At 40.1% G+C, this 17,195-nt stretch overlaps 1 protein-coding gene across 2 annotated transcripts in view; it reads right to left on the reverse strand.

Moving 5' to 3' along the window:
* LOC129405727 (putative uncharacterized protein DDB_G0290521) overlaps positions 1-17,195 on the reverse strand; it is a 40,874-nt gene that overhangs the window by 21,482 nt on the left and 2,197 nt on the right. The window contains exon 2 of one of the 2 annotated variants that reach the window (XM_055142924.1): positions 3,947-4,843. The exons of the other annotated variant lie outside the window; for it this stretch is intronic. Coding sequence (XP_054998899.1) covers positions 4,805-4,843 — 39 coding nt within the window. The 3' untranslated portion in view covers positions 3,947-4,804. Of the gene's footprint in view, positions 1-3,946; positions 4,844-17,195 lie in introns of those variants that run through there. 2 annotated transcript variants of the gene reach the window in all.

A 17,195-nucleotide genomic window follows, 5' to 3' on the forward strand; every position in this document is an offset into this window, starting at 1 on the left:
ATAAGCCTGAAACTTGAAGAATTTTAAAAAGTTGTTTTAGGATCAGAGAGATAGTTGCAGGGTTAATGCACTTGGCTTGCATGTGGCAGGCTCCCTTAGCACAACCCAGAGAACACAGTTGGGTGTAGCCAACTACTAAGTATGGTCAAAAAACTGGAAAAAAAAGGTTCTACCACTCACTTTTCCTTAGAAATTTAGACTTTTTAGGGAGAGATTTATGATTACTTTGATTTTAATAGTAATCATATTCTGTAAGGTTTATTTTCTTGGTGTTTGTGTGAAGATCACACCCAGGACCTCACACATGCAAGACAAGTGCTCTACTTCTGAGTCACATCCCAACTCTTAGTCTGAGCTCAGAGAGAAATAGACAGATAGACAGATAGACAGACAGATAGATAGATAGATAGATAGATAGATAGATAGATAGATAGATAGATAGATAGATAAATAGACAGACAGACAGACAGATAGATAGATAGATAGATAGACAGACAGACAGACAGATAGATAGATAGATAGATAGATGGATAGACAGACAGACAGACAGATAGATAGATAGATGATAGACAGATAGATAGATAGAGATATATAATTTTTTTTGTTGAATCACTTGAGATACACAGTTAAAAGTTGTTCATGATAGGGTTTCAGTCATACAATTAGTCTGAGCTCCTGGTGAATGAAGCAAAGTTTCTACTAGTATTATTTAAATAAAATTTATATCATTAGTAGTAAAAGCAGAATAATTTTTGCACATAGAAAATACTCATACATAGTTTCCTGCTCGCATGGGAGACCTGGCAAGCTCCCTGTGGCATATTCATATGCCAAATACAGTAACAATGATGGGTCTCATTCCCCTGACCCTGAAAGAGCCTACAATGTGGCACTGTTGGGAAGGACGAGTAAAGAGAGGCTTCTAAAATCTCAGGGCTAGGATGAATGGAGACATTATTGAGACCACTCGAGAAATTCGACAATCAGTGGGAGGATGATGATGATGATGGTGATGATATACATATGTATATATATAAAATTTAGTGGGGGAATGCTGGCCAACTTCGACTGTGAGTGTGGAAATGTTGGACTGCAGCTGGATCTCACGAAGCCAATGTTCATGAGAAACAAACTAGTTCCTGATGTTCAATTTGCCCTCAATGGAACAAACATCTCTGAAGGCAGCAGTTATGTGTCCTTAGGTCGAGAGCTCAACATGACAAATGACCTGGCACCTGAACTGCACAGGTAGAAGAGATTAGAGTGGAATGCCTTCAAGAGCGTTGAAGAAGCTGTTAAGAGAACTAAGAACCTCTGGCACAGGGGACATCTTTTCGACTCCACCATTCTTTCTGCACTAATATACGCCTCAGAGACCTCGGCCCTACGAAAACAGGATGAGAACGCTATTTGGGTCTCCCAAAGAGGAATTGAAAGAGCTATGGTTGTAGCATCACATTTCACTCAAGTGAGGGAAGGAATCCGGAGTTCCCACGTGCATCAAAGATCAAGAATCAGGGACGCTGCCTCGTTTGCTAAGGTGTCAAAAATCAGATGGGCCGGACATGTAATGCAATTTGGAAACAACTCCTAGACTAGCGCCATTACCAACTAGATTCCACGGGATATCAAAAGAACGCCTGGCTGCCCACCTACAAGATGGTCAGACTTCTTCGTCAATACCCTGAACGAATGGTTTGAGGCTCTTTGTGTTCCTGGAGCAAAAGACGCCATTGGGCTACACTAGCACACAATAGGGATGAATGGAGACATTACTGGTGCCCACTCGAGCAAATCGTTGAGCAACGGGATGACAAGTGATACAAGTGATACAAATGATATATATATATATATATCATGGACTACATACATATATTATACATACTTACAAAGTAATACTACTCTGTAATATTAAAAGTAATAAGAAAAAATAAAATCCAGCAATTTCTACAAGATGGATGGAACAGTAAGGGTATCATGCTAGAGAAATATCTCAGAGGGCTAGGGATAGATAGAGAATAATCTGTCACATGTGGAATATAAATAAGCATAGACATTAGCTGGTGGCCACAGACTCTGAGAGACAGCCTAGAGAACGGAGTTTTCCAAGGAGGGTAGTGGGGTAGGAAGGTGGCAGCAACCCCCGAGACACTGGTGAAACAGTGCTGAGTCTCCAGTGATGGGTGTGATGTTAGAACATTAAGCTGGAAACTACCGTGAACAGATTGTAAAGCACAGTGCCTAAAAAAGAAGAAAAAGCTATTTTTTTCATCTTCAAAAATTCAAATTAATTTTGAGGGATCTACTCCCTCAGGAAATGCTCAGGAAACAAGTAATTGCTCCCGGAGAAGCTGAGGGAACCTGGCCAGGAAGTCCAACGCTAAGAGCTGGCAATGTGAAACACCTCAAGCCCTGAGCAGGGCCCGCCAGAGTCACACCAGCAGTGCTTGGGTCTTGTAACCCTCCATCAGTGCTGGAGAGGCCTTGAAGTACCAAGAATTAAGCGTGGGACGTCATGGATGCAAAGCATGCGCTCTAGACCTTCATGCTATTGCCCTGGCCCCTCAACTACATACATTCGTTGATGCAGGAAGTGCTCCCAAGCAGTACGCAAAGTGCCTGGGGCCTGTCTAGCACAGAGCTGATAATTTAATGGTAGGGCCCAAGGATAGACTACTGGAGGGTGCTGAGGTGCTGGGGACTTCCTGAGTCATTCTAGTGGTGCTTAGGGACCTCCTCTGACTTCTTGTAATGCTCAGTGGCTATGTGATGTCAGAGATAGAAACTGGGTCAGATACATGCAAAGCATACATACTAATTCCATGGGCCTTCGACCAAGTTGTAGTCTTAAGGTAGAAAATATTTAATGCATCTCTTTGTTAAACATTATTTAGCACGTGTTTAGTAATGGGCTGGAGCGATAGCCCAGCAGATAGGGTGTTTGCCTTGCACGTGGCCAACCTGGGTTTAATTCTTCTGCCCCTCTCGGAGAGCCTGGAGAGCTACCAAGAGTATCTTGCCCCATGGCAGAACCTGGCAAGCTCCCCGTGGCATATTCGATATGCCAAGAACAGTAATAACAAGTCTTACAATGGAGAGGTTACTGGTGCCCGCTCGAGCAAATCGATGAGCAAGTCCAGAGAGGTGGCTGCTACATTAACACAGTGACAGTGTTTAGTAAAACTTTGCTTGAAAATTTTGGTTTCTTTCTTCTGAGCAGACATTGATATGGGGAAGCACAAGGACATGAAGGCATTGGGGTGTCTCTAAAATCCACTTTCCATGGGGCAAAAGAAGCTGAAGATAAAACAGACTAATATCCTTTTTTTAAAAAAAAATTCTACTGTGAATTCAGTTCTAGAAAAAGGTGACTCTTCTTTCATCTCAGGACCCCTGAGGTTACTTGATACAAGTTATTAAACGCTTATTCTATAAGCAAACTCCCAATGAGTTTTGTTTTAAATGATGTCTTAACGCTCACTTGTCCTAAATGTTTAGTCCTTTCTCGTTTTATTTTTTTAATTTATTTTATTTTTTTAACTTTTTATTAAATCACCATGTGGAAAGTTACAAAGTTCTCAGGTTTATGTCTCAGTTATACAATATTCAAACACCCATCCTTTCACCAGTGCCCATATTCCACCACCAAAAACCCCAGTATACCTCCTGCCCCCACCCCCTACCCCCTACTGTATAACTAATGAATTTCATTTCATTTTCTCTTTACCTTGATTACATTCCATATTTCAACACAAAACTCACTATAGTTGTTGGAGTTTCCACCCAAGAGAGACAGACCTACTACCAAGGAAGCATTTGATAATTAGTTATCCATTGCTGAGAATGGAGAGATATGTTGCCCCACTGCTACAAGTACAAAACTCTTTTTTTTCCCCTATTTTCTTTTCCCTTTCCCCCCCCACAATCCCCCTTCCCGCGCCTCATAGTATGGTGTACGCCACGCCGCGTCGGCCAGCGTGGGGCTTTTGCTTAGTTCACAGTCCAGAGAGGTGGCTGCTACATTAATAACCTTCAATATTTCAACAAAAACTTACTGTTATTATTTGGAGTTTCGCCCCCACGTCAGACCTGTTCAAAAGGAACCGTTTCACATTGCTGACAATTATAAATGTTAAGTCCACGCGGTTTTGGATTTCTGTATAAAGTCCAGGGAAAATTCTGCCAGAAATTGCATAGCCCAGCTCACAGTCCCAGTGCATTGCTGTAAGAAGTCTCTGGAATCAAAGTCTTTAGGTGCAGAGGGTCCGCTTCACGCTCAGTGGCTCCGGATTTATCTGGGCCGAGGGCGTGCCGGTTACTCCCCCTTCCCATGAGTTCCTGGGAGCCCCAAGAGTAAAAACCGAATACCTCTGGGTTTGGAGTCTTAGAAGATGGCGCCTGCCACGTGGGTGCCACCAACTTGCCGTTTTCTGTGCAGGAAGACAGGTTGGGGAGGAAAAAATCCACCCCCTGGCAGCAGAGTTGTAGCCCAGTTCGCAGTCCCAGTGCATTGCTATTAGATGCTGCGCTGGATGCCCGAATGTGTTAGATCTCTGGAATCAAAGTCTTTAGGCGCAGAGAGTCCCTAGTCCTTTCTCGTTTTAAACAACCCTTTTTCTCAGAGTAGCATCTGATCTACCTTCTGAAAAATAAATTTCAATTTTCCACAGAGGAATATTTTATCCAGAGGCTCTACCTCATGTCACTGATAAACTTAGAGTTGACAGTGAGTATCTATTTTCTTTCTTCTATCTAAATAAGCCCTTGGGATCTACAGTCTTCTTGTAGAAACTTGTATTCTACTTCAATTCCTGATGTCAAAATCAAATTCCAAAATAAGCTCCTGAAATGTAAATTATGAAAACTTCTGATATAAAGGAAACTTTAAACCATTACATTTTATTGAAGTGTCAAATGTATGGATGTTATACCAGGGAGTTTACATTACTATTTAAACAGAGTGCATGTTTTTGTCCCACAAAAATTAAGAGGTAGGACAGTGTACAGAGGAGAGTAGACAATAGAGAGAAGTAGGAAAGTGTGACAATAAAGACATATTGCATCCAATATACTCTTCTAAATTCAGTCTCAAAAAGAGCATACACAGTGAGAATCATTCCTGAAAGAGTGGAATGATTTTAAAGTCAATGTAAGGGTAACAAATAATATATTCACAGGCAGGGTCACAACTTGATTAGAATACTTGGAAACCAAATATCCATAACCATCTTGACAAACTTGTAAACAAGTTTATACCTCTGATTAGACATGACCAAGTTTATCTGGTGGATTTTTCTTTATAAGTTAGAATGTTAGTCTGAAAATTGGTTGCATTGAAAAACGCACAAAATCAGAAACTATGATTGAGTGTGACTTTGTCCTTTGCACACTAAATATTGCAGAATATTGCAACACATCTTTCCTAACATGCTACATGCTGCAATATGTCAATATTACTTTAAGAATAAATTTAGGGATGACTATATATCCCACTTTTAAATATATTTTTCCAGTTTTTGGTTTGAATTTTAAAGGTGCCCCCCTCTGCTTCTTTTTTTTAATTAATTACTTTATTTTTAAATTAGTGAGTCACAGTGAGGGTACAGTTACAGATTCACACATTTTCGTGCTTGTTTGTCCCTCATGCAATGTTTAAGAGCCCATCCCTCCACCAGTATCCCTCCCAACCCCACAATCTCATCCCCCCCACCCCACACCGACTCTGTAGCAGGGCATTCCAATTTGATATCTCTCTTTCCTTTTGTGAGTTGTGATTCCAAATAGGGGTATTGAGTGGTCATTCTGTTCAGTCTCTAGTCTACTTTCAGCACGCATCTCCCTTCCCGCGCGGGATCTCCAATCACATATTACTTGGTGTTCCCCTCTCTATCTGGGATGACTTTCCCCCAGCGTGTGAGGCCAGCTTCCAAGCTATGGTGTCAACCTCCTGGTATTATATGTTACCATTCTTGGGTATTAGTCTCGTACTCTATTGTTCTATATTCCACAGATGAGTGCAATCTTTCTGTGCCTGTCCCTCTCTTTCTGGCTCATTTCACTTAGCATGATACTTTCCATGTTGATCCACTTATATGCAAAGTTCATGACTTCATCCTTTCTAACAGCTGCATAGTATTCCATTGTATAGATGTACCAAAGTTTCTTTAACCAGTCATCTGTTTTCAGGCACTCGGGTTTTTTCCAGATTCTGGCTATTGTAAACAGTGCCACGATGAACATATAAGTGCAGATGTCATTTTGACTATACTTTTTTGTTTCTCCAGGATATATTCCCAGAAGTGGTATTGCTGGATCAGATGGAAGCTCAATTTCTAATTTTTTGAGAATCGTCCATACTGTTTTCCAAAGGGGCTGAACCAGTCGGCATTCCCACCAGCAGTGAAGGGTCCCTTTCTCCCCACATCCTCTCCAACAGCGGTTGCTTTTGTTCTTTTGGATGTGTGCCATTCTCTGTGGTGTGAAGTGGAATATCATGGATTTTTATCTCCCTGATGATTAGTGTTGCAGAGCATTTTTTCATGTGCCTTTTGGCCATTCATATCTCTTTCTTGGAAAAGTTTCTGTTCATTTCTTCAGTCCATTTTCTGGTGGGGTTGGATGTTTTCTTCTTGTAGATTTCAACCAGTGCTTTATATACCTTTGATATCAACCCTTTATCGTATGGGTATTGGGTGAATATCCTTTCCCATTCTGTAGATTGCCTATGAGGATACCCATGACATTCTTCAAAGAAATGGATCAAGCAATCCTGAAATTCATATGGAACAATAAACGCCCACGGATAGCTAAAACAATTCTTGGGAAAAAGATGATGGGAGGCATCACCCTCCCCAACCTTAAACTTTACTACAAAGTGGTAACAATTAAAACAGCATGGTACTGGAACAAAGGCAGAGCCGCAGACCAATGGAACAGAGCGGAATATCCCTACACACAACCCCAAATGTATGATCATCTAATCTTTGATAAGGGGGCAAGAAATGTGAAGTGGAGCAAGGAAAGTCTCTTCAACAAATGGTGCTGACATAACTGGACAACCACATGCAAAAGAATGGATTAGACCTTGACCTGACACCATGCACAAAAGTCAGATCAAAATGGATTAAAGACCTCAACATCAGACCACAATCCATAAGGTACCTCAAAGACAAGGTCAGCAAAACCCTTCACAATATTGAAGCTAAAGGTATCTTCAAAGGTGACACGGAACTAAGCAATCAAGTAGAAATAGAGATAAACAAATGGGACTATATTAAACTAAAAAGCTTCTGCACCACAAAAGACACAGTGACCAGAACCCCCTCTGCTTCTTGAATGGTACCCTTCTCCAAATGAAGGCACTTGGTGTCCTCACATTTGCGGGTCATTCCTACACTCACTTGAATACTCTCCTATTTACAGCATATCTTATTTTAAGTATTTGTACCCACCACCAGTCTCTCTGAAATATTTTTGTCAAGTTGAACTAAAACATTCTTCTTCTCTTATCTCAATAATTAGCTGAGGGTCTGATATCAAATCTGTATCATTTCTCACAGGCAGAAAAGGTAATAACCATAGAGAAATATGGTGGCTAGTGGTCTAAGGAAAACTGAGGAGTCAGAAGCCATAGCCACCATGTTCTTGGGTAAAATAATTTTATTTAACCTCATGTTGTTATAAGGTGATCAGAAAAATGTCCTAGCTGTCCTTGAACTAAAGTACATTAATTGAAGGTCAGGTTTTTATTTTATATCCACCTCATTTCACTTAAAGTCATACTCTCCAAAAACCTGTAAAAGGCAATAGGTAAAGAATTAGTATGGGGATGGCATGGTAATAATATATGTTATTTCTAAAGGATCATCTGAAGGAAAAACAGCTTGGGTTATTTTAATGAAACATGTCTCACAGGAAGTCTATAGCATATAAATTTTCTCACTGGTGGAAGTACAAACTAGAATCAGGGTCTTGCATTTATCCCATTTTTCAGACATTACTTAGCCAGCCTCTGGAGAGAAAAGTAGAGAAAAGTAAATAAAAGAGAAGAGAAGCTGTTCTTATTGTTGACTATGACAGTGGTCTCACCTGAGATATAATTATTCCTCCCATCAGCTCAGATTCTGTTTCATACACAGACATAGTATTCCCATGATCATATGGCTCTACTAAAGTTGATAAAACTTTAAGAAACAAGAACTTGGCTCGAAGAATGCAACTTAACAGTGCTGTACTTGCTTTGCACGTGTGAGGTCCTGTGTTCCACCATCACTACTTTAACAAACAAGAACCAACAAAGAAAGCAAGAAAGGCAAAAGTACTTTCCATAGAGAAGTCTTTCTCCAGTTGTAAATATGAAATTTTATGCCTGTAACATGTGGAATTTGTTTTTCACCCCTTCAAAAACTTCTTGACAATCCCAATATCCCCATTATATCAAGAAAAACCAAGAGCTGGCAGGATTGCAGATATTTTCACTTATGAGGCAACTGTGAGTTAGAGCTTGAAAGATTAATGAAAGGTAAATTGACAGAATCAGTAAAAAGGACTACCAGGAAGAGGCAATATTGTGTTAAAAAGGACTAATTCTTAGAATACTGTGGTACTTAGGAGTTGGTTAACAGTAAGTGGATTAAAATACAGACTATATAGATGGGTGCCTGGTAAAATGTAGACTGGTACCATCAATGTTAGATTAAGCAGGATGATAAAAGCCCTGGATATGATTCATCAGCTGTCTACATATCTCTATGTAGCTATGTATACATTTTCAAAACAGATGCACAAAGTCTGACCTCCATGAGGCTAGGTATTCAATGCTGACTACACAATGCCCAGTCTTCTATTTGGTCTATAGGCAGGTACTCAATCTTTCTCACTTCTTGGATAGAGCCTGATAATCAGCACTGAAGTCTTCATCTTTTTTCCTAGTGTCAGTAAGAAGTCATAATCTCTTTAGGGAACAAAAAACATTAAAAAATTAAATGATAACGCCCTCCACCCAGATAAGATCCAGAGCAGCCATGCGCGAAATGGACCCTCTAATGGACCTAGCTCCTAAAGACTATGATCCAAGAGGTCTTCTAACCCATTTTGGCACCAGAGAGGCTTCTTAAACAAATGCATCTAGACTGTGAACTGAGCTAAAATATCAGAAATCCAAAAGAGCTCATAGAATCTTCATTCTCAGCAATGAAAAGAAATTGTTGAATGATATTTTTCAGCAGGCCTGATTGTTGGGGGAAAATTCCAAACAATAATAGTGAGTTCTCTATTGAAATATTGAATGTATTCAAAGTATAGAGAGAATAAAGTGAAAATCATTAGCTACTTAAGTGGGGGGTGGGAGGGAGGGGGTATATTGGGGTTCTTGGTGGTGGAACATGTGCACTGGTGAAGGGATGGGGGTTTAATCATTATATGACTGAGACTTAACCCTGATAGCTTTGTATTTTTTTCATGGTGATTCAATAAAATAAAAATTTAAAAGGAAAAAAATTCAATGATAAAAGTTCTAGGGGATGACCTCAAGAGGAACAACATAAGAATATAACAACATAAGAACATAACAACAGAAGCACAGGGAAGTAACCCCAATGGGGAAAAAAACACAGTTGAAGACATGATTGCAAGAAATTCCCAGAGCTAGAGAAGGCAGGCATCCAGACCCAAGGAGTATGAAGAGTACCAGCAAAAAGAGACCCTAACAAAAAGACTCTACAGCATATCATAGTCAGACAGATGGATGCTGTGGATAGAGACACAATACTGCAAGCAGCAAGGTCAAAAAAGGAAATCACATACAAAGGAGCACACCTTAGATTTAAAGCAGATCTATCAGAGGAAATCCTCCAAGCCCGAGGACAATGGTGGGACATAGTGAAAAAACCTCAATGAAATGAATGCCTCACCAAGAATACTTTATCCAGCTAAACTCTCACTCAAATTAGAAGGAGCCATATACTATTTCACGGATAAACAACAGCTCAGGAAATTCATAGACTCAAAAATCCAAACCTAAAAGAAGGACTAAAGGGACTACTGTAAGATAAGAAACACCCCTACAAGCACAAAAAAACCTCTATAGAATGATGGCACAAAACCCTATAAGAATAATATCTCTCAATATCAATGGACTAAATGCACCAACTAAGAGACACAGAGTGGCAAAATGGATTAGGAAACTAAACCCAACATTCTGCTGCCTACAAGAAACACATCTGAACAGTCAGAGCAAACACAGACTCAAAGTTAAAGGATGGAAAACAATTCTTCAAGTAAACAACTCCCTCAAAAAATCCGGGGTGGCCATACACGTATCCAACAACATAGATTTCAGGTTGTAAAAGATTAGAAGGGACATCGAAGGTCATTTTCTATTTGTCAAGGAATATGTGCAACAGGAAGAAATCACACTCTTAAACGTATATGCACCTAATGAGAGACCAGCTAAATACTTAAAGCAACACCTAACAGACTTTAAGGAGGACATCGCTAGCACCACGATAGTAGTCGGAGTCTTCAACACCGCCTTATCACCTCTGGATAGATTGACAAGAACAAAACTCAGCAAGGAAACACTGACTCTGAAGGAAGAAATAGAAGAGAGAGGGCTAATAGACCTATACAGGGCTTTACACCCCAAAAGAAAGAATACACATTCTTTTCCAGTGCACATGGAACATCTTCCAAAATAGACCATGTGCTGGGTCACAAAACATACCTCAATAGAATCAGGAAAATAGAAATTGCATCAACTATCTTTTCAGACCATGGTGCGCTGAAAATAAAAGCTAATTAAAATGAATAGAAATAATATCTACGTCTAACATTCTATGTCTAGACTTATTTATGTCTAACATTCATCGACTTAAAGAAGGCCTTTGATTCTGTTGAGACTGAAGCAGTCATTGAAGCCCTGGCCAAACAGGGCGTTCAAACTCAATACATCAAGATCCTCCACAAGCTGTATTGCAGATTCACCCTCAGGATCTCACCATTCTACAAGGAAGTGATCATTGATGTAAAGAGAGGGGTTCGGCAGGGTGATACCATTTCACCGAAACTCTTCAGTGCCACCCTCTGAGAACATCATGCAACGACTGGAATCAGAAGGAATGGGAGTGAACGTAGACGGTTGGCAATTACACCACCTCCGCTTCGCTGATGACATTGTTCTCATAACGCCAAACATTAGCCAAACGGCACAAATGCTTGCCGACTTTGACATCGAGTGTGGAAAAGTCATACTGCAGCTAAACCTCAACAAGACGATACTCATGAAAAATGAACTAGTCCCTGATGCTCCATTTGCTCTCAATGGAACGAACATCTCCGAATGCAGCAGCTGTCTGTACCTGGGTCAAGAACTCAACATGAGGAACTACACAGGGGGTAGAGAGCAGCATGGAATGCCTTCAAGAGCATTGAAGAAGTGGTTAAGAGGACGAAGGACCTCCGACTCCAGGCACATCTTTTCAATTCCACCGTTCTTCCTGCACTAACATATGCCTCAGAGACCTATGCAAACAGGATGAGAACGCTATTCGGGTATCGCAAAGAGGAATCGAAAGAGCTATGCTGGGAATATCATGTCTCACTCAAGTGAAAGAAGGAATCCAGAGTTCTGACCTCTGTCGACGATCAAGAATCAGGGACGTTGTCTCGTTTTCCGGGCATCAAAAATCAGATGGGCCTGACATGTAATGTGATTCAGAGACAACCGCTGGACTAGAGCAGTTAGCGACTGGATTCCACAGGATGTCAAAAGACCGCGTGGCTGCCCACCAACGAGATGGTCAGACTTCTTCGTCAAAACCCTGAATGAGTGGTTTGAGGCTCTTCCTGTTCCTGGATCAAGCAGATATCATTGGGCTACACTAGCATGTGACAGCGACATATAAAAATGTTACTGGTGCCCACTCGAGCAAATCGAAGATCAACGGGAAAACAAGTGATACAAGTGATACAAGAAATAATATAACCATATAGATATTAGATGTTTATAAAAACTCATGTAATTATGATTAAAATGGAGAGAATTCCTTTTACAATAATCACTTAAATTTAACTTTTTTTTATGGCTAAGTGTACATACTATCTAGAGTTGGATACATTATAGGCAGAAAAACAGTGATCGATCTTGGTATATAACATGTTCCAAATAAGTGATGGTGAGTTATGAAGAAAAAAACCCCTAAATTTGAAGTCAGAAAACTTGATTCATGCTATAATCTTTAATTTACTGGTTCTGTGTCTTTGGGAATGTCATTTAACCTCTTGGAATTCTGATTTATTTCCCATTAAATGCATAAAATAATACCAATAATATCTACAAGCTTGACTAAATATCAAGTGTCATAAGATATGATAATGTACTTTGTAATCAGAATGATCTTACTAACTATAACTAGAATGCTTATTAATTAAAAAGTTCATATTTAAGGTTATCAGAGAAAAAATACAAAAGCTGAACAAAAGCACAGCTTCTCACTTCTCAGAAAATAGCTATAGAAACTATAGTACAGGGAGGGATAAGGTCTTGCCTTGCGCCCAGCTGACCTGGTGTCAAGTCTTGGTTCTGCATATAGTCCCTGAGCATTGCCAGGAGCGAATCCTGAGAACAGAGTGAAGAGTAAGCCTTGAACATTGCAGGGTATGGCCCCTAATAAAAATAATAACCATAAAACAGTCATAGCTCATAGCACTGTCATAGCGTATTTAAATAATACTTGTTTTCTTTTTTCTTCTTTAGGCATTCATTTATACTACAACTTAGTGATTACTGTGCTTTGGATCAGTAAATCTGAATAATATTTCTCTGGGGATGGAGCAAAAGCATAGCGGGTAGGGCGTTTGCCTTACACACGGCCGACCTGGATTCGATTCCTCCGCCCCTCTGGGAGAGCCTGGCAAGCTACCGAGAGAATCTCGCCCGCATGGCAGAACCAGGCAAGCTCCCTCTGGTGTATTCAACATGTCAAAAACAGTAACAACAAGTCATTACTGGTGCCATCTCGAGCAAATCGATGAGCAACGAGATGACAGTGATACAGTGAATATCCCTCTTTAAAAAAGGGCTCATCAGAAAGAGAGGGACAGACATAGAAAGATTGCACTCATCTCTGGAATATAGAACAACAGAGTACGAGACTAATACCCAAGAATGGTAACATATAATACCAGGAGGTTGACACCATAGCTTGGGAGCTGGCCTCACACGCTGGGGGAAAGTCATCCCAGATAGAGAGGAAAACACCAAGTAATATGTGATTGGAGATCCTGTGTGGGGAGGGAGATGCATGCTGAGAATAGACTAGAGACTGAACAGGATGACCACTCAATACCCCTATTTCAAATCACAACATCCAAAAGGAGAGAGAGAGAACAAATTGGAATGTCCCGCTACAGATGCGGGTGGGGTGGGGGGATGGGACTGGGGTGGGTGGGAGGGATACTGGGTTCATTGGTGGTGGAGAATGGACACTGGTGGAGGGATGGGCTCTTAAACATTGCGTGAGGGAAAAACAAGCACGAAAATGTGTGAAGCTGTAACTGTACCCTCACTGTGACTCACTTATTAAAAAATAAATTAAAAATTTTTTTAAAAAGGGCTTACATACATAGGTCAGGCATGATACATCCAACTTAATTAAAGATTTATTAGAACTGAGAAGTCCCGTGTCATCTTTGAAGATACCTTTAGCTTCAATATTGTGAAGGGTTTTGCTGACCTTGTCTTCGATGTACCTTATGGATTGTGGTCTGATGTTGAGGTCTTTAATCCATTTTGATCTGATTTTTGTGCATGGTGTCAGGTTGAGATCTAAGCCCATTCTTTTGCATGTGGTTGTCCAGTTATGCCAGCACCATTTGTTGAAGAGACTTTCCTTGCTCCACTTCACATTTCTTGCCCCCTTATCAAAGATTAGATGATCATACATTTGGGGTTGTGTGTAGGGATATTCCGCTCTGTTCCATTGGTCTGCGGCTCTGCCTTTGTTCCAGTACCATGCTGTTTTAATTGTTACCACTTTGTAGTAAAGTTTAAGGTTTGGAGAGGGTGATGCCTCCCATCATCTTTTTCCCCAGAATTGTTTTAGCTATCCGTGGGCATTTGTTGTTCCATATGAATTTCAAGATTGCTTGATCCATTTCTTTGAAGTTGTCATGGGTATCCTTATAGAAATCGCATTGAGTCTGTATAATGCTTTGGGGAGTATTGCCATTTTGACAATGTTGATTCTCCCTATCCATGAGCAGGGGAGAAGTTTCTGCACCGTAAAATACACAGGGATCAGAATACAAAGGCAATCTACAGAGTGGAAAAGGATATTCACCCAATACCCATCCGATAAAGGATTGATATCAAGGGTATACAAAGCACTAGTCGAACTCTACATGAAAACATCTAACCCCATCAGAAAATGGGCCGAAGAAATGAACAGAAACTTTTCCAAGAAAGAGATACGAATGGCTAAAAGGTACATGAAAAAATGCTGTGCATCACTAATCATCAGCGAGATGCAGATCAAAACTACCATGAGATACCACCTCACACCACAGAGATTGGCACACATCCAAAAGAACAAAAGCAACCGCTGTTGGAGAGGATGTGGGGAGAAAGGGACCCATCTCCACTGCTGGTGGGAATGCCAACTGGTCCAGCCCCTTTGGAAAACAATATGGACAATTCTCAAAAAATTAGAAATTGAGCTTCCATTTGATCCAACAATACCACTTCTGGGAATATATCCTGGAGAAACAAAAAAGTATAGTCAAAAAACATCTGCACTTTTATGTTCATTCTGGCACTGTTTACAGCAGCCAGAATCTGGAAAAACCTTGAGTGCCCGAGAACAGATGACTGGTTAATGAAACTTTGGTACATTTATACAATGGAATACTATGCAGTTGTTAGAAAAGATGAAGTCATGAACTTTGCATATAAGTGGATCAACATGGAAAGTACCATGCTAAGTGAAATGAGCCAGAAAGAGAGGGACAGGCATAGAAAGATTGCACTCATCTGTGGAATATAAAACAACAGATTAGGAGACTAATACCCAATAATAGTAGTATATAATACCAGGAGGTTGTCTCCATGGCTTGGAAGCTGGCCTCACACGCTGGGGGAAAGTCATCCCAGATAGAGAATGGAGCACCAAGTAAAATGTGATTGGAGATCCCGCGTGGGGAGGGAGATGCGTGCTGAAAGTAAACTAGAGACTGAACATGATGGCCACTCAATACCCCTATTGCAAACCACTACACCCAAAAGGAGAGAGAGAGAACAAATTGGAATACTCTGCCACAGAGGCAGAGCAGGGTGGGGGGGATGAGATCTGGGGGTGGGAGGGATACTGGGTTCATTGGTGGTGGAGAATGGACACTAGTGGAGGGATGGGCTCTCGAACATTGCATGAGGGAAAAACAAGCACGGAAATGTGTGAATCTGTAACTGTACCCTCACTGTGACTCACCAATTAAAAAATAAATAAATTCTATAAAAAAAAGAACTGAGAAGTCCCACAATAATCTTAAAACACTATTTTTCAACCGAGTTGGTATCTTGTAGCCTATTTGTTAGTCTATTTGTTATCAAGTGTTGGCTTTAATTCAAAATAACATATTTTGAAAACATTTTTATTTAAACCTTCTCTATCTATAAGCACACATGACAAACCAATAGTCATTCCTGAGACCCATGTATTAATGTAATTTTATGGTGGAGAGTTTTATTTCTATTTGATATGTCAAATGGAAATAAATTTCTGTTTTTTTCTCTTATTTTTTCTTCCAAATTTAAAAACATTTTGCTTTTTTGCATCATAAGGCAAGTTTATCTTAAAATAACTTAAGTCAAGGAAACAAATTATCTATAAACAGTCTCCACTCTTCAAATGGAGAAATTGAGCCTAATAACTCAAATGACTAGACTAAGCAGACTCTAAAATTCATACTCAAGCTAGCTGATCCAGAGCCAAGAATAATTGGACAACAAATCAAAATATGTTTGGCAATGTGACTATATGGGGAAATTTATGATGCTGGTTAGGACTGCTTCAGAATTTTCAAACGCTAGTTTAAAATAAACTCTGAGGATAGATGGGTAGATTTGTGTAACCATTAGTCTCTGTACCTGTCTCTCTGTCTCTCTGTTTCTCTCTGTCTCTGTCTTTCTCTATCTGTCTTTCTGCTCCTCTCTTTCCAGTGAGTGGTCATAAAATCAAGAAATGTTTGAAGACAATGAACAATCTGAGGATAGCCTGCAGTCATTTTAAAGCTGGTTGAAACCAGAAAGTCTAGAATTCTTTTAAAAAATCATTTCCAGGCAGGAACAAAGGTCCTGACAAGAGTATGGATGAAGACTGCAGTTCAAAGTTGTTTCCTGAATTTGCCTAGAATTCTTGGGCTCTTATCTGTATAAAGAGCCCCAAGGCCGTTTGGAAAGACCCTATATGCTTATATGATTACCTTATCAAAGGAACTTGTGGAAATTCATTTCTAAAGATGCCTGAGTCCATAGTTGTAAATTTCCCCTTTTAATTTAGGGTCTCTCTCTCTCTGCCTCTGTCTCTCTGTCTCTCTCTCCCCCACAATCTTTCTTGGATATTTTTCATTTTCTTGTGTAAAACCATACTTCACGAACTGTCTTCTCCTAAATTCTTTTCTGTGAGATAAACAAAAATCCTGGAACTTTAACAGAAGTAGAACTACTTGTCCTGCAAAGAAACTCAGCTTGAGATTCACACCTCCATGAAAATCTAGATGATAAGATCAGCTCTCAAATCAAATAAAAAGAGCTTTCAGGTGCAGCCTGCAATTTGGTGAAGTGAGACTAGCAGGATTTTGCTATCTATGCAGTGCAGGAGCTCATGCAACCTTTTTCCAGTCATAACTTCCTTAGGTATGCACTTCATGAACAGTATCAGGGCAAACTAGACAAGAGAAAAGCATCTCTCTCTCTTTGTGACTGCCTCTTCTTATTTTCTACCTGTCCTTTGCATTTCACCAACAGCATCTCACTACATCCTAGACATTGCTTTGGAATCTTCTAAACCTCAAATTTGACAAAATAACTACAAAAAAAAAAAAACCCACAAACTTTTCTCAGCACTTTCTTTCCTCTTTTTTTTTTTTTATTTTTTGGGTCACACCCAGCGATGCACAGGGGTTACTCCTGGCTCTGCACT

This window comes from Sorex araneus, chromosome 6, assembly GCF_027595985.1.
Source record: "Sorex araneus isolate mSorAra2 chromosome 6, mSorAra2.pri, whole genome shotgun sequence".
Lineage (NCBI taxonomy): Eukaryota > Metazoa > Chordata > Mammalia > Eulipotyphla > Soricidae > Sorex > Sorex araneus.